Source organism: Indicator indicator, chromosome 1, assembly GCF_027791375.1.
Source record: "Indicator indicator isolate 239-I01 chromosome 1, UM_Iind_1.1, whole genome shotgun sequence".
Taxonomy (NCBI): domain Eukaryota; kingdom Metazoa; phylum Chordata; class Aves; order Piciformes; family Indicatoridae; genus Indicator; species Indicator indicator.
The window spans coordinates 4,218,608-4,243,533 of NC_072010.1; the positions used below are offsets into that span (position 1 = coordinate 4,218,608).

Here is a 24,926-nt window from a genome sequence, read left to right on the forward strand (position 1 = left end):
GTCAGAAAACCCCAACCTGTATCATTACTTCTTCCTATGATGCTGTGCATAGTACAATTCACAAGAAATAGAAGTCACAGGCTGTGCCTATGAAGGCACAGGCTAAATGTAAAGAAAAAAAGATAATACAAATAGAAAACAGAAATCTCTGGAATATCACTGTCTTGTGAAAAACTAGAGATTTTATCCAGTAATCTGTGTTCCTCTAGTATTCCCACTAAAGGCAGGTGAAATCTACCTACTTAGTTGAGTCTAAGGTTCAAGGAGAGTTTAGTTTCACTTTTTATATATGACTCCCCAGACTTCACCCAGCTGCTCACACACTGACTGATACCTTCTAAATGAATAGAGCACACAGCATTAACTTTAAGGTGTTAAGAGCTGGAAAACTCATTTTTCATTCTGTATTTCCAGATGATTATGCTGTTTCTCAGTGTCTGCTTCTCAATGTGGTTTATGAAAGAGGCTGTCTTTGGCACTAGCCCACGTAGGCACAGTCCTACAGATTTCACTGGGACTGAACACACTCCTAACAACTTGGCTGAGCTGAGGTTGATTTATGCCAGTACTTAATTTTTTCACTTAATAATTCTTCTGTTCTATTTGGTCTTGGTTTATAGGACAATAAAAGTCTGGCCCCTTTAGACCCTTCTACAAAACCTCCACCCCAGTGGGTTGGGCAGTGTTTTGTTATGTGTACTAACATGCTTGCTCGCTCTATTTTAATCATGCAAGAAGAGTACCACACATCCTGTGAGTAAATCTGTCTTTCAAATCAAGTCATCAATTCAGTGGAAAGGTCCAGGCTAGACATGGAAGTTTACAAATCACCTTAGCTATGATTTTAGCTGTGAGGCACAATAACCTGAATGTTACAAGCAGCTTGGTGAGGAAAAAGGTCTTGGAATGATGCTCAAGTTTGTCTCAAATAACCTCACGCTGCCAAAGAAAGTTTGCACTAGATGGATTTATAAAAGCAGTAAAAGGAAAGCTTATAAATCATCTGTACATGACCCTGCAGGTTAACAAAGGGGAAGTGAATTCTGTTTGCGTGTAGAAATGAACATTTTTCTAAATCCATCTCTGCAATTCCCAAACCTCCATATAAACTCAGAATAATGATTCAATTATGAGCTATACTACAAAACCACTAGAAATACAGGGCTACCTTTCCCCCTCACGGTGGTCTTATAAATGAATTCACAGAATATGGCACTGAAGATGTTTTTTGTCACTTGCTAGGAAGTTATCAGCCCTCCTATAGGCTTTGCAATCATCGCTACCAGAAGAATACTTACTGAATGGAATAAAGAACGTGTTAACATAGGGAGAGAAAAAGGCTAACACCAAATTTATCTTCCTTTCCCACAGCTGCAAAAGTTTTGACCAATCTACTTTTAGTCCCAGGCAAGTAGGTCTTCTGTTTTGTTTAATTCTTCAGCCTAGTCAATTTTGTTTTATGACAATCTTCCTAACATCTAACCTAAATGATGATTGATAAAAAGGGTTTTGGGTTTTTTTTCCTCATATCCCTGGTACCAGTTTATTCAGTTTTCTATATCCTTGGAAATCACTCTCTTAAAATACGTGCAAGCTGTTAACCTGGTTTTCTTTTCACATGACAGCAATTCCTCAGTGAAAATGTTATGCAATTTTTCTACTATATCCACTCTCCCAATAGTTTGGGGTTTTTTCTTTGTTGTTGCTTTGCTGAAAATTCATTTCACTGCTTATACTGAGCTGCCCTGGATTTTTGGCCTAGTTCCACCCCAGCTGTGCAAGGTAAAGAAGCTGTTAGTGCTGTGGTCTTCTGTTTGTGAGCACAATATGCAGCCCAAAAGCCAAAAGAGAAATGTGCCATAGGTTCTAACTGTAGGATTTCTCAGCGTGGCATCTAAAACCTAACTGCAGTTGGAAGAAAAGGCTCCTGAATAGTTTTTCTTTAGCCTTCAGTGCTGATGCAGATTTTGAGCAAGATGTCCACTCTACTGAGGAATGAAGGAAGGTCACAGTCTCAGATCTTTACACAAAACTACCCTTACAAATCTGTCTCCTTGGTAGGTGCTAGTACTATTAAATACTTCTACTTAATTAACTTATTTTAACTTGACAACACTTACAGTCTCTTAATATGAACTGCATGTGACAGTGACCCTTCTCTAGCTGAGCCTGGAAAAGGACATTCCAAAGGGAAATGAGACCTGAAGGGTTGTCACCTCCTCCTTCCTGTTGTCAAGAACATTTAACCATCTCCTAAAAATCAAAATAGACCCTTTGGTGGCTACTGGGATTCATCAAGAACTAACAGCAGAACAAACAGTTTATGCAGCCCATCAGTTACATTCCCAGCAATATAATGAACAGTAAGAAGTCCAGGTGGCATTAATGGTGTTATTTATTGTATTACTCTATGCTCAGCAATGGAAGCATAATTATTTATGTAGCTGAGCTATGGAATTTCTGCTTCCAGTCATGTCCTACTTGTGCTTTACTGGAACCCATTTGTAGTGCTCTCTTTGCTGTTCTGAGTCTGAATATTTTGCAAAGTTTAAATAAATCAACAAAAAACAGTAAATCACCACTGACATTACCGATTGAGCAGTCGTGTCCAGTCCAGTTGGGATCACAGCTGCAGAGTCCAGTATCTGGGAGGAAAGTCCCATGACCAGAGCATTGGTCCAGACAAGTGGCTCTTGGGGTCTCACAGTTTGTTCCTCCCCAGCCAACTGAACAGTGGCATTCTCCTCGCACGCAGACGCCTCGTCCCGAGCATGTGGGATCCATGCAGTCCACTACAGGTGAGAAAGAGGAAGGAACAGACAGGGAACAGACAGGGAAAGCAAATGGGAATTCAGACAAAAAGCTATCAGACTGCCATCTGCACAAACAGATTGAAATAGTTTCTCAAGGTTCCAGCCAGAAAGCAAAGCCCCACTGAGCACAAACCAGATGTTTAATGTAAGAAGATAGCGTTCCAAAAAGGCAGTGAGACCCAAACCATTTACATTAAAAACAAAGACAAACTTAATAACAAAATCTATTTTTTTACCCAGGCCCACACTAATAAATGTTATTTCTACTAAGAACAGGCTGATATCAATTAAGAATAGAAGACGACTATTCTCTTGCACACATATTGTGCTTCCATTTATTCCATTAGAATACCTAAATTACTAATGAATTCAAAGCTGAGCTCTAGTTTTCTGAGAAAGAATTTTACATAAAGATTCAGCAGAAGCTGATGCCCTTATTCAGCAAAACACACACCTAAATTGAAGAATCTGCTGAAATCTAGAGAGGCTTCACAGACACAGAACTTTAATGTTAAACACATCCCCAGACAGCTTTCTGAAGCAAGGATTGAAACAAAATAATATTTATTTATTTATATATATGCTACTGTACTTCTGGTTTTATTTTTGATCGATTAAGTTTGTTTCACAGAATCACAGAAACACAGAACCATAGAATGGTCTGGGTTGGAAGGGACATCCAAAGGTCATCTAGTCCAACTGCTTCTGCAATAAGCAGGGGCATCCTCAACTAGATCAGGCTGGCCAGAGCCTTGTCAAGCCTCACCTTGAATATCTCCAGCGCTGGGGCCCCACCCACTTCCCTCCTTGTTCCAGTGTTTGGTATTTCCTAACAAGACTGTTTGGTCTTTCCTAACAAGACTGGAGACCATTCAGTTAGGCTCACTGTATGGCAACGTGTCCCAAGAGACTGAATGTACTACAGCCTGATTCCTGACTCGTGTTCTGCAGGCAACTGCCAACTCTGCCCACGGGGGAATTTCACCCAGCAATCACAAAACACGAAACACACCAAACACCCTCTCAGAAAAGGACTGGAGGAGTCAATCATCTATTTATACAGAAAAGCTTCTAGGACAGCCTGGAGAAATTCTTCCCATCTCCTCAAACGGTGTGTGGCAGTGCTCTGGGGCTCCGTGACAAGTGTCAGTCTGGCTAAGCAGCAAGGAGAAAACTGTTCAGCTCCTGGCTGTGATATAGAAGAGTCGAAAATGGGCAACTCACACACAGTGGGTTTGTGGTTTATATTTCCCCCCCTGACCCTGCAAAAGATAATGAAAATCTCAATGACCCGTTCAAGATCCAGAAACCTTAAAAGGAAACACAACAGCCTCTCTGATAATTCCCTGGATTCTTAAAACCTTCTCAGCCTGACAAGTAATGGCTCAGCAATTACTATCCCAAGGCATGTGAGAGCATTTTCTGGTTTTGTTTGATTCCTGGAGTCCTGCTCATAGTTGGAACAATTCTTGAAAATTGTAAGAGGCTGGAAAGGATGAGTCTATAAATCTCCTTCACTGTTAATAGGCTGGGAGCTAGGGTGCCAATTTTAGCATGAGACCCTTGAAGCCCTGGCCCTCTTCTTTCCCAGCAATAGTAAGTATGAAAAGGACTAAGAAACAGACTAGCAGCCTTGTAAGTTCTCAGCAGATGGTTTGAACATAAAGAACAAAGATCACAGGCTAACTGACAAGAGGCTACCTCCAGGCAATTAATCATCCCTACTGAAGGTCAATTGGGAAAAAGGTGAGTTTTACAGGGGGGTTCCAGCACAGGAGGGAGACAATCTGCTATCTCAGCTCTAACACAGATGATTATAGGAGGGGAATGTGCATGTCAGAACCCCCCATTTATCATAATCCCAAGGCCATTTTTCATGTTGAAATGAGCCCTTTCAGAAAATGTCACACACAATGGCTACTTTAATCTCAGCCTCACTAGCAGTATCTCTTTAGGCTCTCTGTACCATCGGAAGGGCCCTGGGACAGGATTATGGGCTGCTTCTTTCTTCTTAATCAATTGCTTAGTGGATTTGGAGTACAATGGTATATTTTTAGGGAGTTCTGCTTGACACATTTAGCTGCTCAGCTCTGGGAGAAGCAGAGATGGGGAGCAGGACAGGAGGGCAGAGCTGACAAAATCTGGTACACTTGGAAAAAAGGAAGGGGAAAAAAAATAATTTTGCATATATCTGCCTTGCTGCTTGGAAAATGTCCCAAGTGGTCTAATTCCTGGTTGGAAAATGCCCCATTTATACTTCAGCCTTATATAGAACCTTTGCCAGGGAGCTAAATCATGCAGCAAGCATGGTTAGTGCCTCTTCTATGCTTTCCCCCAGTATGCTTCATGCTTCATTGGTCACACAAGTTATTAGGCTTAGCTGGTACCCAAAGAGTAACTTCTCATTTTTTTGCTACTTAAATTTGCTCCCCTCCCTTTAATGTCTCCCTAGCTTAGCCCATGCCTTATAAAATAAGAGCCAATAAATGAAAGAAGGAGAAAAGAAAAACTCATGTATGATTGTTGGCTGATGTCTTACAAACATTACTGAACTTCTATGGGGGAAAAAGAAAGGCAGAAGAAACCCTGGAATGAAAACCCATTATAAACGTGGACTAAGCAGTGAAGCTATGAGAACTGAGAAATAATAAAAAGTAATCAATACCAGATGGTCCTTCTTAGAAGAGAAATTAAAAAGTAAGAGCAATTTAAAAAATAGTATAAATCAACTTTTTTCACTAGATCTAAATATACATATATATGTCCTCGAGATTTCCCACATGGCATATTTCTGAGTTACCTCACCCCCCTCACAACACAATACAAATTATGCCTTGGATATGAAAAACAAATGCATAACTTGGAAAAATACTAAATAGCTCATGAGAAAAATGATATTCTCTTTGTTCTTCCTTCTCTTTCAAGTTTTTACCTAGTGGGAGTGACACTGTTCCCTGCTCCAGTGATAAATAACTGACTAGTGTCTGGCTTTTCTGCTTTAAATGTGACCAGGGAAAAAAGGTTCCTGTTAAAAAAAGGCCAAATCTTACTCTGACTTACACACATCAAACATGTCTTGCTGGAAGCAAAATCAGGATCTTTTCATTTCTGTTTATCCAGTAAAGATACGATGCTTTAAAGACACTTCAGTAGTCACCATCTTTGGGGTTTGCATGCCCCATGGCTTCACTGAATTGTGCTTTCTTAAGCCAAAATGAAGCTTTCTCCAGAGATGAGTTATTGTTTATAGAGCTGATACTGTCTTCATATCTAACATTTAGCGACACTGAAGCCACATTACATCAGAGATGTCCCACTCCAATATGTTTAAAGCATCAGAGGAACTGCTCTATTAGATGCCATTTGAGTGTCTGAATCCAATTCAGCCTATTTTCATTGTCTATAAAGTAAAGCCTCTTCAGATAAATCCTTATCCTCCATATGTGTTGAAGCTTATACGTGTATTGAAGGTTGAGAAGGGTAAATTTAGACTGAATACTAAGAAGAAAGTCCTTACAGTGATGATGCTGGAGCAGGTTACCCACAGCTGGTTGTGGATGCTTCCTCCCTGGAAGTGTTCAAGGCCAGGCTGGATGAGGCCTTGAGCAACCTGGTCTAGTGGAAGGTGTCCCTGCCCATGGCAGAGGGTTGAAACTAGATCATCTTTAAGGTCCCTTCCAATCCAAAAAATTCTATGACTCTATGAATCAAACGGATGTCTTAAACCCATCAGATGGTGCAGAAGCCTTAAATATGTATTTGTGGAAGTGTAATTGAAACATAATTATCTATCAGGTCATCTGCATAGAATTTTGAGAATAGTTTTCAAAAGTACTGAGTGTCGCTCTTTAAATCAGGCACTTTGGGATGTATTTTTATAATTGTCTGAATAATTTAAGCATTTCAAAACTGTCCACTTTTTCATTTAGCAACAAGAAGCAGTCACAGACTCAGGAATATAAAGGTTTATGGTGGCAGGTGACTTCCTACATGAAAAGATTAAAGATAAGTGCTAAAAGGTACTGTACATCTGAGCCACAAATATAAATGTAAATGAAAAATGTTTCCTGGCTAATGTGAGAAAAAAGCTATGGAAGAGCCATTAAAATAATATCCATTTTTGAAGCAGAATTTACTCCAAGTCCTAATAATTTCTAAGCTTTTAAAGCTGACAAGAATCAGGGACTTTCTCTCACATGCCACTGCTTTGTGTATGCAAGCAACTGAAATCTCTTGGCATAGTGAAGCAGAGAGGAGAGCCCTGTAAAAGTAATTATACATTGAGGTGTGCAAATGGAAATGATGCTTTAATAAGAACATTTGAACATATGATTAGATGTCCTGGTCTTTTAATTAGATTTGTCTGTTTGAAGCATTTGATGGCTTTTCATCTCATTACTTAACAAATACGATAGCTAACATGAGTGATTGCAATGTATCATTTTTATGTTGCATTCACACATTGTAACTCTAAGGTGCCCGTTACTGCTCTGTTTAAGTGCCAGTCCTACCCTGAATTGCCTCCACCCATGCAATTCTGCAACAGCAGTCAAAGCAAAAGCCTAATGGAGTGCATCTTGCAAATACCTTCTTCACAGCTCTCGCCTTTGTAGCCTGGGTTGCAGATACAGGTCCCCATGATGCAGGTGCCATGGTTATTGCAGGAGACATCGATGCACTGATTGGTTGGGACGTCACATTCTGCTCCTTTCCAGCCACTGTGGCACAGGCACCTCCCCTTCATGTACTGCCCATTTCCACTGCACAGCACTGGGCAGGACGCTGGGGACAGATCATAGAAAAGACATTAAAACACAGCTGTACACAACTCTCACTCCAAAAAAGTGCACAAGAGTGCACAACATGGGATTTATGTTCTTCACAGACAGGCTTCAGTGGGGTATGTTGTTCTTTGCCAAAACCGATTCTTTTACATGGATGACACCCGGCTGTGAACAGTATTCTCCTATGGCTGCATAAAGCAAACAAACAGTGCCCTTGACTTAGAATATCTCCTTGCTTTGTGCCTCTGAGACTTTCTTTCACTAACTAAAGTCAGAATTTTCTCGTATTCTGACTTTTCAGTGTACTGGTGTCTTCTTTCATCAGCACCACTGACCTTAGATTGCTTATCACTATCCCTGATTCGCTGCCAGGCTTCATACTTTCCTTGGCACTGTCTCTGCTGAGGACCTTAGCTGTACACAAATCACTCCCTGTTTTTCTCTTGTAATTCCCAGCTTTACAGGCTTCAGCTGCTTTGCTCAGAGTCCAGAATGCCACATTAAGACTATTTCCCTGGTTTAGTTTATGTCATACCATCAACTGCATCTCCACCCCCATTTTGCATGATCACCTTTGCTGGACTCCATTTATCATCAGACACAATGCCTCTGGTCTACCAAAATTCCCTGTAATAAAGTTCTCTACATCTATCCTCTGACATTTGTATCAGTTTATAAAGGTATTTTTCATTGCTCTTGTTTACAGCAAAGTTGGTTGATTCTCAAGGCCAACCAGTTACAGGACTTCTTCCCTGTGATAAAGAGGAGATGATGACAGGCTCAAGCTGTGGCATGATAGCTTCCAGGACTGAGTGTTTTCTGAGCTAAATTTGGAAAACATCAGGCAGAGTGGGATGAAGGCTACAGACCACATTCTCCAGGGAAGCTGAGGGCATTAAGGACCAGACCCCAGTCTCCATGACCAAAGTTTTGGTAATCACTGCTCTCTAAGCTTCCTTTCAGCTCCTCTCTGATGCTGTCTTTTTTCCTTTTCCATTCTCCACAGCTGCCACCTTACGCTCCTTTTTTCTGCTGTTCTGATTTATGTGATCCTATGCAAACTGCTCTACCTGAGCTTGCTATAGCAGAGAGGTTAGACTAGATGAGCTCCAGAGGTCCTTTCCAACTCCTGCCATTCTGTAATTCTGTGATTTTTCTGAGGAAAACAAGACTCTTGTTTCTGAGGGACAGAAACAAGAGTCTTACCCTGTCCACTATCACTTAAGCCTCGTTCTTAAGCCCTTTTCTCTTCTCTGCCAGCTCAGCTACAAACAGACTTTTTTTCTATTCACTGCTGCACATCACCCTTAGGTGACCCTTCTCTGTCCCTCAGAAAGGCAATTTATGAATGTTTTTATGCAGGACAAATGTGAAAGCAATATTCGAGTCTGTTGCTTAATTCAACTACATTAGGCATGTGATGAAAATAATGAACCTCTTTGGCTTTGTTCCAGACTCTGATTACATGTGGGAAGAGGTGTTAGCATGGTTAAGGGAAACATTCCTCTCTTCTTCCCATCTTTTCACACAGTAATCACACAAAGTGCATCCTCTGTTGTTGCCATGTGCTAAGACATTTTGGAGTTTGACTTACAGTCAGGTTGGTTAGACTGTTACAGAATTATAGCAACCTCAACAAAACACAAAGCATTGCCAGCTCTGACATACAATGAACTATATTTGCCTGGCCAAGGCAAAAGAGGTTTAGAAAATAAAGGAACTTGGCATCTGTTATTACCAAGGAGCCCTCTGATCACTTTAAATGAAGCACATTGCAGTGGTGCGTTTGAAGTGCATCATTTGCAAGGAAGTGTCTACCTACACTACACGAGACACAAATTGTTTAAGATGCACTGTAATGTGTACATGGTTCACAGCAAACTTGCTCTGTAATTTCACTTTTCAGCTCGGCTGATGGTATTTTCCACCCGCCTTGTCTCGAATTTCAAATGCTCAGTAATGGAGCCTGCTCTTTCAAGGCACTGGAAGAGGATAGTCTGCAGCTTTTTGTTTCAACAAGAAGACTAATCACATTTAACCAGTGATAGGCTGCTGAGAAAGACTTAGATGTTTTCTGATAAGACAGCTGATCAATCAGTATGAGTTCAGATAAATTAGAAGCCATCTGCAGTAAGACCACAGAGCCTTCTATGGAGAACACCTTCAGCATAACTGGAAAGTGCTGCTGCAAATGTCAAGACAATGGCAGGAACAAACCTCCTTTGTAGCATGCCATAATGATGAAGACAAGAGAGGTCCCTAGATTTCTTCCTTTTCCCGATAAGACATATAATTATTGTTTGATCATTCAGATTCCTACATCAAGACTGAAGATGCTGAAATTATAGTAATCCTCTAGTGTGGTTATGGCAGCAGCAGCCCAAATGCAGCCCACTTTTCTGGGAAAGTTTAGCATCAGAGAGTGAGATCATTTGGTTAATCACAGAATGTCAGGAGTTGGAAGGGACCTCAAAAGATCAGTCCTGCCAGAGCAGGATCATCTAGAGCAGGTCACACAGGAACACGTCCAGGCAGATTTTGAAAGTCTCCATGAAGGAGACTCCACAACCTGTCTGGTTGGCTGTTTAATTCATATAGAACCTTAAAATGCCATCTCCCATGCCCAGGTAGGCCTTGGTGATTTGTTCTCATTTACTTGGTTTAAAATAATGGGTTAATAGTACCTTAATAATTAAGTGCTATTAAAAGCAGAAGGGTTTTCTACTCCAAGGTTTCCCACTCATTTGGAGGGTGAATTTCAAAGCTGGACAGAAACAGAGGAACATCCAGGATATCTATGACCTGGAAATCTTTACATGGGCTGAGGCTTGCTTATTTAAGGATTACTGCTCAGGGCAGGAACTGATACACAGCTGCAGACAGATACTGTAGCAGCCTTACACATGCCACAGTTGCTGCTCTCTGAGGGATTTGGAGGTCAAAAGCAGCATCTTAGATTCCCCTGAAAACAAATAGGAAGGCAATGATGGAGTCCTTGTATTTCATGCTCATGGCAAGATGATCCATTTAACAAGCCCACTGGGTGGAAATGCATATATAAATATCATTTTGACACTCCAGGTACTAATCTGTCTTCCTGAAGGCAGGGAGTAATCTGATAATTACAAATGATTCTGAATCAAGAGAGAGAGACAGATAAAATATGTTCCTATCAGCCAGAATGAGCACACTAGAGAAGTGGGAGATACTCATGTGGCTCAGCTGAAGTGCCTGAGAAACCTGGGTATACAACCCATGAAGGGAGGGAAATTCCTCTGAAAGGGGATTCGGAACAAAAATTTAAATATTCTGCCTTGTTGTGAAGGAGCTTTTCGTTCTCCACTAACTCTGCAGGGAGCCTTGGGGAAAACAAAGCCTGAACTTCTGCCCCTACCTAGAGTTAGGAGGTGTGAGTAGGAATATGCTGAGGGGGATGGAAAAAAAACACTCCTTTTGTGTCCAGCTCTACGGGTTTGAAAAGGAGCTTGGAAATGCAAACCAAGTGTAAGGAAATGCAAACCAAGTGTAACCTGAGTCAGCAAGAAGTTTGACATAACAGCTCTCATGGATGCAGACTGCCACATCCATCTTACTGGGCTGTGAACTCTGAAACACCTCTGGGGTTTCAGCCTGGACCACACTGCTTCAGCAGAGAGCTCCTTGCCTGCAGGGTGTGTGGTTCTCCTTATCTCTGGGCTGGGATACACCGATGTGCCCCAAGCTCAGCTGGAGGTGGAGAGGACACAGGGTTGGACAGAGTTTAGATCTCTTTCTTGGGAAGGAGCCAGCCTGCTTTCCAAAGAAGTGATGAGCTGGGTGAGGGACTGACCTGTTGCCTTAGCAAAGCTCCTTGTGTGGGCACTAACTTTTTCACTACCTCCCTCCCTAAATTTATAAATCTGCACTCAGTTTGTTGGACTGTTTGAGCCAAGAAAGGTCTCACAAAGGTTGATGCACAGTATTCTGGCATTTCTCACATACAACGGTTTGATTTCTCAGTCTAAAATGTGTTCTTACTAAAAGTACTGCAGTTTGTTTTTAAAATGTTTAAATAACCTAAGAATTTTGGGTCAAATGAAAATCATTCCAAAACCATTTATTAAAAAAACTTTTCACTTAGGCAGAAAAATGTATTATATTGTTTGCTGGAGTAAGACTCCTTCCCAGTTTTGGCCAGAATATCCAGTTCCTCCTGCCATTACTCCACTCTCAGCCTTACTCTAACCCTGCCTCACTCCTCATAGCCAGGCTGTCAGCAATCACTTACAGCTCAGGCAGACTTGCAAAGCCTGCAGCAATGAAGTTAAGGTACTTAATTTCTATATAATCACTGTCTTAAAAGACAGTAGCATCATCGGGTCATGCCACACAATGGTAGAGAGCTCTGCTAAACAAACAATAATAATGCCACATTTCTAAGTCATGTTTTCTGAAGTTGCTCCCAGAGAGAAAATTCCCAATGTGACATTTTGCCTGTCCAGATGCAGCTGGAGGGTTGTTTTGTTGCTAAGGTCACAGAAATCATGAAAAGTAGCAAAGAAATCCACAGGTCCAACCTGTTTCCATCCTAGCTGGGTGAAGTATACTTTGCAAAAAACACAGGCATGAATACTAATTTCCATGAGAAAAATGCTAACCAGAGGAAAGAAGGAAAAAGTTAATCATGTATAAATTCTTACCTCTGCCACAGTCGGGCCCCAGAAAGCCGAGGAAGCAATGGCAAGTCCCAGACACGCAGTCTCCATTCCCATAGCAATTACTGGGACAATTATCCACTGATTCTGGAAAACAAAAGAGAATTCAGATACTTCTTCAAGCAAGAAAACACCTCTGAGTTTGGAAGGGCTCTGGATGACAGGACAGCTGAAACATCAAAGCAACCACTGCACATGGGGCTGAAAGCATTAGTTTGAGCTCCACTAAACCTTGCTCGTCCATTTACACCAATGCATGGTTCAACCATAACACATTAGTGTGGAGCAAAAGCAAATCCTATGATTAAATTGCAGCTGCTCAGCACTCACCAAGCTTTATCCTCACTCAGTACCTGAGAGTTTCCACGTTTCTTTTCTTCTGGCCTCAAGCTGCACCAGAGGAAGTTTAGACTGGATACTAGGAAAAATTACTGAAAAAGAGGTCAGGCATTGGAACAGGCTACCCACAGAGGTGGTGGAGTCACCATCCCTGGAAGTTTTCATAAAATGTGTAGATTTGGCACTTTGGGACATGGCTTAGGGGTCATGGTGGTGTTGGGCTGATGATTGGATTCAATCTTAGAGGTGTTTTCAACCTTTATTCTATGGTTCTATGAGTTTTCCAATCGCTTTCTAATTTTGAATTTATGGGAGAGAAGCAATACACACCATTCTAATGGCAGAACATGCACCTTTGGGCTGGTTTTGTTGACTGGGTTAAGAGAATTTGGGACACTTACTTGTGCCAAACAGAGCTGAGCTATGCCAGAAATGTTCCCCCATGAAGTTACTGAACCCTTGGTTCGACCCTTTTGTCTGTTGGAGGATTATTTCTAACCAAATGCCTTCTGTTTTGTTCTGCAATATAATCCAAATAGCCCAAAGTGCTGGGGCTAATATTGTACCTTGGTGGAACAGGAATGGGACTATTTCACACTTTCTTTTGTTTTCAGTTATCATCTGAATTTCCCTGTCTTTGGCAAAAACAGTGGCTATTCATCTTTCAAAGGAAGTTAACAGGTAAGCAAAATGTTATTTACCACTTCTATTCTGAGGACAGATCAGAATATTTGGGTTAAAAATGATCTTGCAAAAAAGAACACAAACTGGTAAATATATCTATATCAAACTGTGAGTGAAGACTTGAGTAAATGTGAGTGGATTTGGAAAGCTGATGGAATACTATGGTTCTTTCCACACTATGATTTCATGTTTTCTCTGAGGAAGATGCATATCAGATTAAAACTGCATTTAGCTACACAGGAGAGGTCACAGTAGTACATCTGTCATGGAGTGGGGTGGAAATCTCAGCCATGTGAATAATGACTCTTCTTTCACAGACATACTTCACAAGGCCTGGTGGTAGCAAAGTTATTTGTAAACTTCCTATCGGTGCAAGTGAAGAGAAACAGCTGCAGCAGAGATGTGGAGATTAGTTTCCAATCAAAAATGGAAGGAAGCCTGTTTCTGGATGGGTGTTCTCCAAACAACAGAGGTTTCTGAAGGATATTTTAAAGGACGTGGTGTAATTTAATCATTCATAAAGGGCAACAGCAGTTTTAAATAATAAAAACAGTTTCAAGAATTTATGCTTTAAGTCTTGGCATTGGGTATCTCATAATCAGACAGCTCCATCCAACAAGGAAGGTACAAGGGAGTGCTGACAGTTTTCTAATGCTTAAGCTCTATAGTTAAGCAGATATTCACTTCAGAGTGTGTGGAAATGCAACCAGAGGATGCAGTCAACACTTTGAGATTGAGCTGCCAGCTTTATTCCAATCAAATAGCAGCCATGCCTCCTAGGATAAAGAAACAGCAAACTCAGGCCTTGTGCACTTAGATACTGATATTTAGGTATAGCTCTCACTTGATAACAGGTATAAACATAAATCTATCCTGTAAATGAAAATTTAATATTAACCCATATGTATATAATCTTCAGAACTTTGATAGTTTGGTTTCACTGCTGGAAACAGAAATAGTTCTGCTTTATGCATTTTTTCTCTATGCTTTTGTTTATAATGATTATACCCTTCTTGTCTTCAAGAAACACATGCAGATATGGAAAGGGCTGCCCAGAGTAGTTATTGACACCTCATAGATTCATAGTACAGTTTAGGTTGGAAAGGACCTTAAAGATTATCCAGTTCCAACCCCTCTGCCATGGGCAGGGACACCTTCCATCAAAAGAGGTCACTCAAGACCTCACCCAACCTGACCTTGAACACCTCCAGGGAGGGAGCATCCACAAGCTCCCTGGGCAACCTCTTCCAGTGTCTCATCACCCTCACTGCAAATAATTTCTTCCTAATATCAAGTCTAAATCTACCCTCCTCAAGCTTAAAGCCATCCCTTCTCATCCTGTCACTACAAGCCCTTGTAAAACGTTCCTTCCCAGCCTTTAGTTACTGGAAGGCTGCTATAAGGTCTCCTTGGAAACTTCTCTTCTCCAGACTGAACAGCCCCATAGAGCCTGCTCCTGTAGAGGAGATTCTAAAGCCCTCTGATCATTTTTGTGGCCCTTCTCTGGACCTGCTCCAGCAGTTCACAGTGTCACAGTATATCAGAGGCTGGAAGGGACCTCAAGACATCACTGGCTCCAACCCCCCTGCCAAAGCAGGATCACCCTCTTGTGCTGGAGGCCCCAGAACTGGATGCTGTACTCCATGTGGTGGGGCCTCATGAGAGTGGCATTGGAAGTGTTTAAGAGCAAGCTTGATGAGGCTTTGAGCAACCTGGTCTAGTGAAGGGATCCCTGCCCATGACAGGGGGATCAGAACTAGATGATCTTTATGATCCCTTTCAACTCAAGTCATTCTATGAGTCTATGATTAATAAAAATCCAACACAGTTCTACGTACATATACATACTTATGAAGAACATAGAGAGTCTGAGTACTGTGAAACTAGAGAATGAGAAGGGAAAGGAGATTTAACAGCTCTCCTGTTGCTGAAAGGGTCACTTCATTCCTTTTCCTCTAATTCTCTCATCCTAAGTGCAAGTCTAAGCTCCCACTTCTTGTGCTGGTTTTGGAACTCATCACCCCTTTCAATGAGTCGCTTAAGCTCAAAAGGTGGCAAAAACATTAATGCAGCTGAGAAGAAAATAATGAGTGAACTGCTTTCTACTGCCCAAAATTTGAGAGCAGGAGTGGGGCCACACTGTTCAGCATCAGGGCAGTACTTAGATGCCTCAGGAAACCTCACCAGCACGCTGTCATTCTGGGTCAGGGTCTGCAAGCTGTAGCAACACTGCTTGGAGGTTACATATGCATGACCTTTGTAGTCAATGGGAATACCTCTGTCAGTGCTTGATGCAGGGCAGACCCTCAGTGTTATGACAACACCTATGGTAAATTAAATACTCTTTTTAAAAGCTTTCTTTTTTATTTTTTTTAAATCCCCAAGGTTTTGCTTGAAAGGACTAAATCGAGTCCTTGAAAAGGAGTAAAACATCCCTTCAACTTTCCTGGTATGTTTATGTAATATAATAAATAATAGTGATGCAAAATAATTAAAAGAATCAAAGCAACATCCAAAAAGCAAAGTAATATCAGGCATGGCAGCTGTTCCAAAGTGTAACCATGCACCACATCAGTTTGAAAGGTAAACTTTGTTACTGGAAATATTAGGGTTCAGTGTGGTTCAGCTGAGGTACTTGGGGAACCCAGGAAAAGACAGCAATACTCAGTACACTAATTAGGTGTCTACAGGAGGTTATGCTGGATGACTCTCTTCCACCATAGTGACTATGTATAATGGGATCTAGAAGTTGAGAATGACCACAGAAATGCAGTGTAACTGCATTCAGGTAACCAAACTTTCCTTACTCCTACAATCACAAAATATTTTGGGTTGGAAAGGACATTTCAAGGTCATCTAGTCAAGCCCCCCTGCATTCAGCAGGGATGTTTCCAACTAGATCAGGTTGCTCAAAGCCCCATACAACTTGAGCTGGAATGTTTCCAGGGATGGGACAACTACCATCTCTCTAGGCAACCTGTGCCAGTGTTTCACCACTCTCTTATATCAAGTCTAAACCTACCCTCTTTTAGTTTAAAACCATCATCTCTTGTCCTGTTGGGTAATTCACCTTAGGGTGAATTAATTTAACAAACCTCACTCCAGCAGTGATTCCTTTACTCCTCTGACCAGTTCATATGTAGATACTGTCATCAAAGTCCCACCCCTAATTGTTCAGATCTCATCCACAGTGATCAACACTAAAGCATATTAAAAGAAAAAAAAGTTCATGTATATTTTGTCATTAATCTATAGATCTGGCATTTTATTCTTCAAAAATGCAGTTACATGCTTATAGACTACTTCACAGTTCACTGTCTCCTCAGCCCTTAATTTCCCAAGTTCTTCTTTGCAGCTGTGTCCAAACTGCCTCATAGCATATTGTGGCCAACAGAAAAGGATCAAAAAAAAAAACAAAAAACAAAAAACAAACAAACAAAAAACAAACAAACAAACAAAAAAAAACCATGTGGATGAAACCCACTGTACCTTCTTCACTGAAGCACCTGAGTAGCTTTTAATATTGGCCTGAATTTCCTATGGTATTAATAATAGAGTAGGCCCTTAAAAATCCCTTCGTCCTACTTCACTTTCCTCTGATGCTCCTGTTTTTCTAATATTGCCCAAAGTAACATTTCAAACTTGTTCTCAGTTTACACAAGCTCATTTTGCCCTGGAATAACCTGATAGAGAAGAGATGAAGTGAAGAGAAATTCTTCCCCTTCAGTGGCTTGGCTGGTGCCATTTACCATTTTTTAGCAGTTAAAACTTTCCTGGTGTGACTCAGAGCAATTAAGGTATCTGCACAGTCCCAGAAGTTCTTCACCACTGAGAATCAACTCCAAAAAGTGGTGAAGATGCTCCCAAACAGCTCAAAAACTATTTCCACTAAGGAAGCTTTAAATGAACTTGCCCCATGTACTCCAGAGCTAATGGGAACAAGCAAGGGTTGTGAGTTAGGCTTGTGAGCAACAGGTCTGAGTGTTGTGTGCAATACTGAGCATGATCCTAGTTACATTCTTAGGTAAAATCACAAACTGGAATTGCTTTTTGCTTTGAAGATTCCAGGCATTAGCAAGTCATAGGCAGAGATGTGAGGAAAAGTTTTTCACTGTGAGGGTGACAGAATACTGGAACAGGCTGGCCAGGGGGGTTGTAGAGTCTCTCTCTCTGGAGATACTCAAAACCTGCCTGGATGCATTCCTGTGTGACCTGGTATAGGTGATCGTGCTCTGGCAGGGGGGCTGGACTGGATGATGTTTCAAGGTCCCTTCCAGCCCCTAACATTCTGTGACTCTGTGATTCTGTGATTCTTAGTCACTGAAGACTTCCCAGAAAAATGCCTGTCTTCACACAAGGACTGGATTTTGCTTCAGTGATTGAAGACTGTGCCAGTTGGTCAGGTAAGCTGGTATTATGTTGCTTCTGAAATATATACATAATGTGTGCACACATATATGCACACTGCTCTAGTATCTAAATCTCCAACCAAACAGGAGGTGGTGGGTGGCTTGGCTTAAAAAATTAGGAAGTCATGATGGGGGATTCCTAGAGAGAATAAAGAATCAAATGGACAACTTTTCAGAAGATAGGAATTAGTCAAATTGCTATCTAAAGGGACTTAGATGATAGAAGAGATCAAACTCTTAACTTACAGGGAGACCTTAAGTTAGCAGCGCAAAGAAATTATCTTTAGTATGTTCATAGTCAACAATGATGCAGAAGTGACAAACTGCCAATCAATAAACAGGTCACTGCAGTCATGGCAAGGTTCTAGTCTTCATTCTACAACTGTAAGCTGTTACATGAAATTATAAGGATATTTTCCAATATATACAAAATTCCATATGGTGTTTTATGAATAATGCTGTGGGAACTGCTTTAGAGAATCATGACAATGTTTTGTTTGTTTTATTGTTGAAGTTCACTGGGAGAACATGGACCATGCTTTTTCAGAAAGAGACGTATGTTCAGTCTGACTTTCAGTCTGACTCCCACAGCTTTCTCTTGGCTTCCAAATCTCCAGTGTGATTGACACCAGCTGGTAAGGGCAAAGATTATGAATTGGAAGGTCAGCCAATGGAGGATGCATGATGCTTTCACATATTTTTGCTATTGTGTTCAAAGAGAACACTGCAAATGCAGCTCCCATGCCACCTTCTAACAACCAACAGCATAGAAGCAAACCTCCTGAAAGCAAATAACTCACACTGGGAACAGACCAGCAAAGCTTAAGGTGATGTGGCTTCTAATGAGGACTGCAGAAGCTTGTGTATGGAAGTAATTGTCCTGCCAGCTTCAAAATCTAATTAGCAACTAAAAAACAAACAAACAAAAAACCAAACAAAACCACAAAACAACCAAAAACCACCCCTACACAAGTAATTTCCTGAATAAATATTGTAAACATCCAGATCACCTCTGAGAGAAAGAATAAATGAGATAATGAGACACAACATCTTCAGATCCACACTGTCTCATTTTGGAGAATGGTACAGAAATGTCTGCCTGAGGCAGCAGGTATGTCCTACCCTAATCCAGCCTACCTCACTCAGGAAATGAAGGATCTACAAAAGTGCTTCTAGATGTGTAAAAATGAGAGATGAAAAACATTCATTAAATGTGAAAGCCTAAACTTCTCAAGGAGTCAAACTCTTCTTCTGAAGTGCTCTTTAAGGTCCTTCCTGCTTAAGAGCTTTAATTATCAAAGCAGAGAAAGAAACAGCTTGGAGCAAGCCAGCTTTACTTCATGCACCATGCTGACTTACAGCTGCTGAAGATACTTTGGGAGTTTTGCCATTTGTCTCAGGGGACTTATCCAGTATGAGTAATCTCACAGCTGGTAGATTTTGAGGGAAACTTGGTTTCAACCTTTACCTTATTGCTTGTCTTCTCACTGCAGTCACTCTTTACCCTAAGAGAACTTATAAAGTGGCATGCTTCTGCCCATACTCATGACAAGACTTCATACTACACTATCTTTCATTTAAGGATATCACCAAGTTCAACAGGAAATTGCTCACTGATACTATTTTCATTTTTTTTTTTAGGCTGGTAATCTGAGGCATAGACAAACACACCGTTTGCTTCATACCATAAACTGACTCATGTGACAGCAACAAAACTCCCAGGCTAATGGTCTGCTCAGGGGACCACTTTGCTGATGATAAAAGGCCCCATGAAAGCCAACTCTACTGTGGTGAGCTCTATAAAGATCTGTCAGCCTGGCTTACAATTATCTACATGAATTACCTTTATCCAGATGAAATACAATAAACATATTAAAGAGGCAGAAAAAATGTTAGTGTCTTGATGGACTTCTTTTTTATGTACTCACCACGTTTGTTGGTCAGCACTATAGCTACCATAACAGTGTTTCCACCTTATTTATTTGCTATGCAACATTCAACATAATAGCTTATTTCTATACCTTTGGGCCAGAGGCCAAGGAAGATGTTTGCCTGGCACCAAATCCTATTAAAGGCCGCAGTAACACAATTGTGAGTTAAAGATAAATATTTTATAGGCTACACTTGCCACCAAACACCATCATTCCCTAGGCATTTAGAGGCAACTATCTACTGGTAAAGAAAAAAGTTATCTAGCTGGCAACTAAAGGCAGTAGTTTTCCTAGGAGTTAATAAGCCCCAGGACTGCTTTCTAAGAACTGTGTGGTTGTATGAATTCAAAGGCAATTATTTCATCCCATAATCTCAAAGAGTTGTTCTACAACTGGTAGTGTTTGGTGTCAGAAACATCAATCAATAGCACTGTACTGGAAGAATCACTCTTTAATGCTAACCTCAGTTCCTGGAATGAAGGTTCAAAGAAAATGAAACTTACTGTACCATTGAGAATACTAAATATTAGAAGATGCAAAGAAAAGAGCAGGGCTTTTTTTTTTTTTTTTTTTTTTTTTTTTTTAGGTTATCTTGATGTTTGGCCTCTTCTACTAGTAGTCTACTACACCTCTGTGCAAGAAATGGCCTCAAAGTCTTCTGTGCTGGTGACAAGATATAGAAGACTGTTGAACTTGAATTAAATTGCACATCCTCCAATCCAGCTGCCCAGGTAGATGCAGTATATATAACAATCAGTGTGATACAAGATTCTACCCTTGCCTTATGAATGTCAACCCTCTATATACACAGATGCATTATTTTTTTTTTTTAAGTGAGTAAATAAAAAAAAATATTGGAATTAAACCAAATATTTAGTGAAGAATTGTTTACTGTATCACCTAAACACATACATAGAAAGAAATTGTTGCTGTCTACTGACTTATTTTCTGCCTAGTCATTTCCTGTTGGTAAAAGAAGTGTTTTGCTTTCCTCATGCCTTCTAAAGAAGGGGAATGAGGGAGCAGGGCAGCAGGTATGTAGATTCCATGGTTCATACCTAACCTTGAAATCCACTGTGCGAGCCACATCAATGCGAAAGGGCTATCAGAGTGCACAGCATTCCTCTCACCCTGTAACAAATTACATCCCATGGGAAAGTGAAAGGACACTACGTAATTTCACCTTATTCTCTGCTGCTGCACCAGAACAACCTCAGCAAGCCACATATTCTTTCTCCTGGACCTGCTTGTCCAGGATAAAGCTGTCATTGACAAGCTCATTGCAATAACATCTCTTTCACAAAATGCTCCCTGTCACTGCCCCAACTACGTTAGCAATAATTTTAATAGGCAGTCAGGCAGTATAACATGAAAGGCAAAAAAGATTCTGAAGCTCCCTGAACACATTTAATTTACTTCCCAGTTGCAGAGCTTGCAGTCTTGTTTATTTTTCAAAGAAATGATGCTACTCAATTGAATTTCACTGCAGGGTAGGTTGGATTCTAAACCTAGAGAACTGTCACCTGCCCTTGTAATTGTGATAACAATGCCAAGGGAGACGTGGAGGTGAGAGGGGATAAAACAGGTTTCAGATATCTTGAAACATCAGACTTGACATTATGAGAAAAGAAGAAGAGGGGGTGGGGGCGTGGGGAATTGCCTGGAAACAAAGGAAATATGGAAATGCTGGGTCTGGTATTCTCTCACTCCTCCTCTTCCTTTCTTAGCTGAAGTTTGAAATGACTGATTCCTTCTTATGGTGCATCCTCACCTGCTGAGATTTCATTTTTTTTTCTGCTTCATTTGTATTTTATAAGGTTTTTACATTTGTAGCTCAAGTAACCACACCTGGCAGCCAGAGATGTGAAAGTCTTGACAGCATCATGGAAACTCAGTCATTATTTCTGAGTGCTCTTTCACAGTTTCCTTTTTCTGTAGGGCACCTAGTGTGATGCTGATACTGCTAATGCCACTTGATGTAGGGCCAGATTTTGAGTTGGATTTTTGTTGCTGTTGTTGTTGTTGTTTTTTCTTATTCTGAAGGCTGGGAGGTTTGTTTTAATTAAAGATCCATGCATATAATCCTGTTTGCTCTCTTATCCCAGTGGAACCCTAACCTTCACATGCAGCTATGAGGATGCTAAATTAGGAAAAGGGCCACAGGCAAGCAGTCCTTTGAACTGCTCCTCAAATCACTCCTGAGTCTGGAAAGTCAGAGTGAAGCGCAGTAATCACAGTATCCGATTGCATGTTATTGTTCCTCCAGTCTTTTTCTGCAGGAACTTGAAGAAACCCCACATTTTTAATAGTAGATACCCCACATCTCCTTCAGTGTACTGACAGCAAATACCTGCTCCAGCTAGCAGCAGCTCCAGAGGCTGGATTATTTTAAAAGGTGATGGTGAAGCACAGAAGGTTTGGCACTTGGGATCAGTTTGGGTTGTGCACTGAAGCCATCAAGAGCTAGTGAGTTGGCCAAATTTGACAGTACATCATATGAGCACATTTCCCCTAGAGGTGTCTGTACTTTTGCTTCTAGGCCTGGCTTGAGATACATACCCAGGTACTCAAATGACTTTCACCACAATAATGTCAGTCTTCCTTACACTATTTCAGCTTTGAGCCCAGCTGGAAGTATTACAAAACCAGGGGTTTTGTGCATTATTTTTTGACTCTTTCTTTAACTGAAACAGGGACCAAGTGGGAATAGTTTGGGGAGTAAATATAAAAAGAGAACAAGCCTGACTGTTTCAGAAGCCTGTGCCACATTTGGTCTGAATTTGGTTTGCCCTTTGAGACAGGAGCTTTATCTCACTGATTCATTCCTTTCTCTTACTGTTTCCTTTTTAAGAGGAAATCTTTCCAGTGCAGAATGCCTTATAATCTAAAGCTATCAGATGGTTGAAAGAATAAGGTGTAATGGGATTTCAAAAGCACCTGGGCGCTGGGCTCTGTATACTACATTTAAGTTAATGGTAAAATCTCCTTTGACTTCACTGGGACCAGAGGGAAGGCAACTTTTAGAAAATCCTGCTAATGTAGTTCTGCTGTTGAGAGGGGTACAGAGGTAACACTGTTTTTTTTTTTTTTTCCCTGAGAATGTGAGCAATGCTGTAAGCATGAATTGCCCTATGAAATACAGTACTTTAGGAATCACATACTGACCATCTGAAAAACCCCTCTGCTCTAAATCACTTGAAATGTGAGCACAGGTTAGAAGTTAGCTGGGAACAAAAATACCAGTGAATGATTTTAAACGCAGTAGCTGGTAGGCTGAAGCCTTCTTCATTCCACAATGCATCTTCTAAGCACAGTAACACTAATACGTGTAACATACACATACTTGTAACATGCACATGACAAGGTTGTGGAGATCTAGAAAGACAGCTTGTGAGCATTTCTTTTCTTCCTAGTTTTCCCTTTTGCAGGTGGAATATTTTTAAACCTGAATTTTGTTCCAGTGAATGAAACCCTCATATCCCCAATTTGCCCAAGAGATTCTAAAGATTTTTTTTTTTGTGCTTCCCACTCTCATAAATTGTTACAAACTAACACAGGAAAGAACAATTATTCAGCCTTCAGGGTTCAACTTCTGGAGCAAGCGGGAAGTTACTTCACGTTCAGTACATTACAATTTCTGCTCTTGTAGCTGAGGGCAAGGCTAAAGCTGGCCATGAGTTTCATTTTAAATGATGTAAGTTGGTGTATTCTAGGGGGAAAACAAAAAGCAAACCATTCTTGCATACATACACACAGAGGACTTCCGATGGGTTCTCATTTGATCAAAAAATGCCACGAAGCCTGGGTGATGTTATAATTTTGGGTGCACTAAAGACTAAGTTTCATTTTACATCAAGTCTTGTGCTGGTTTGAGGCCAGACAGATCCTCTCTTGCCCCGAGAGGGACAAAAGGATGACGCTCACACAAACGGATTGGAGAGTGATGGAAAGTTTAAATGGAAAAGCAATTGGTGAAACTACAAAAAGCTACAAGCATAGTGGCAAATAACCCAAAGTGTACAGAGCCGCTTACATAACACCCAAAGGCTTCCCAACTCTTCCCTTCTCCCCACCTGAGGGTATACCCAAACCCCCAGGGCTCTTTCTTCCCTCCCCACTGCTAGACTAGTCTCAGGCTGGCCAGGTCTGAGACTGCCCCCCGCTCCTTTCTCCTCCTGGCATTAGGCCTAGACAGGCCTAAGAGGCCTTGAGATACTCCCCCACTGTTACCTGATAAGAGAGCATCTCCCATGGGAGCAGAGAGGGAAGAAAGTGGCAGAGAATGACTTTGCAGATGGATTTATAGGGTGCAGGATTTATGGGTAGAAATACGCCGTTTCCTGTGTCCACCTTATTGGGTGGACATTCAGGACACCTGAGGTATAGCTCATGTGGCAGTAACAGGAGGCACCCAGCCTAAACTGCCACATTCCACCCCTTATTTCATATCCGTAAATCCTGGAGGAGAAAGGAGGGGGGGCAGCAGTCTCAGACCTGGCCAGCCTGGGACTAGCCTAGCAAGGCGGGGAGGGGGGGGATGGGGGGGGGGAAGAAAGAGACCTGGGGGTTTGGGTATACCCTCAGGTGGGGAGAAGGGAAGAGTTGGGAAGCCTTTGGGTGTTGTGTAAGGGGTTCTGTACGCTTTGGATTGTTCTTGTAACTATGCTTTGTAATTTTTTGTAGTTTCACCAATTGCTTTTCTATTTAAACTTTCCATCACTCTCCAATCCGTTTGTGTGAGCGTCATTCTTTTGTCCCTCTCGGGGCAAGAGAGGATCTGACTGGCCTCAAACCAGCACAAGTCTTCAGCAAATATAATCAGCCTGAGAACCCAAAATGTAATGACTGAAATGACTGATGTCTGAAGTTCAGTTAGGTAGGTCCCTGTTGCTAGGGAGATGCCTGGTCTCCAGTCCCTGCCACAGAAAGGTCTGAGTCTCCTCTATCTTTCACGTCAGAACTGCTCCCCTGTAGTGATGCCCTCAACTCCCTGGGGCATCTCAGGTGTTCTAGATGCTTGTGCTCAGGCAACTACATTCAGCTCCCCGTTGTCTTGCATCAGAGCCAGAAAAACAGCAGGACTTATGGCTCTGGTTTTGCCTCTGGCAGACTTGTTGCACAAACTTGGTTAAATCAGGTTCTTCTCAGAGCCTCCAGCAAGCCCTTTAGAAATCAGTTTAACATAATTTTTGTAACTTTTTCCAGAGACTGTTTAGCACTTGGATAAAGAAAGCAGTCACACATCTAATATACAGACTAAGTGTTATCATTT

General features: G+C 41.3%; 1 protein-coding gene across 3 annotated transcripts in view; it reads right to left on the reverse strand.

Moving 5' to 3' along the window:
• The window catches only part of TENM4 (teneurin transmembrane protein 4), a 400,376-nt gene that overhangs the window by 165,586 nt on the left and 209,864 nt on the right, over nucleotides 1–24,926 (reverse strand). For all 3 annotated transcript variants that reach the window (XM_054383335.1, XM_054383330.1, XM_054383323.1), the window contains 3 exons: nucleotides 12,277–12,378; nucleotides 7,401–7,595; nucleotides 2,592–2,792 (listed from right to left, as the gene is read on the reverse strand). In XM_054383335.1, the coding sequence (XP_054239310.1) occupies nucleotides 2,592–2,792; nucleotides 7,401–7,595; nucleotides 12,277–12,378 (498 nt within the window). The remainder of the gene's footprint in view (nucleotides 1–2,591; nucleotides 2,793–7,400; nucleotides 7,596–12,276; nucleotides 12,379–24,926) is intronic.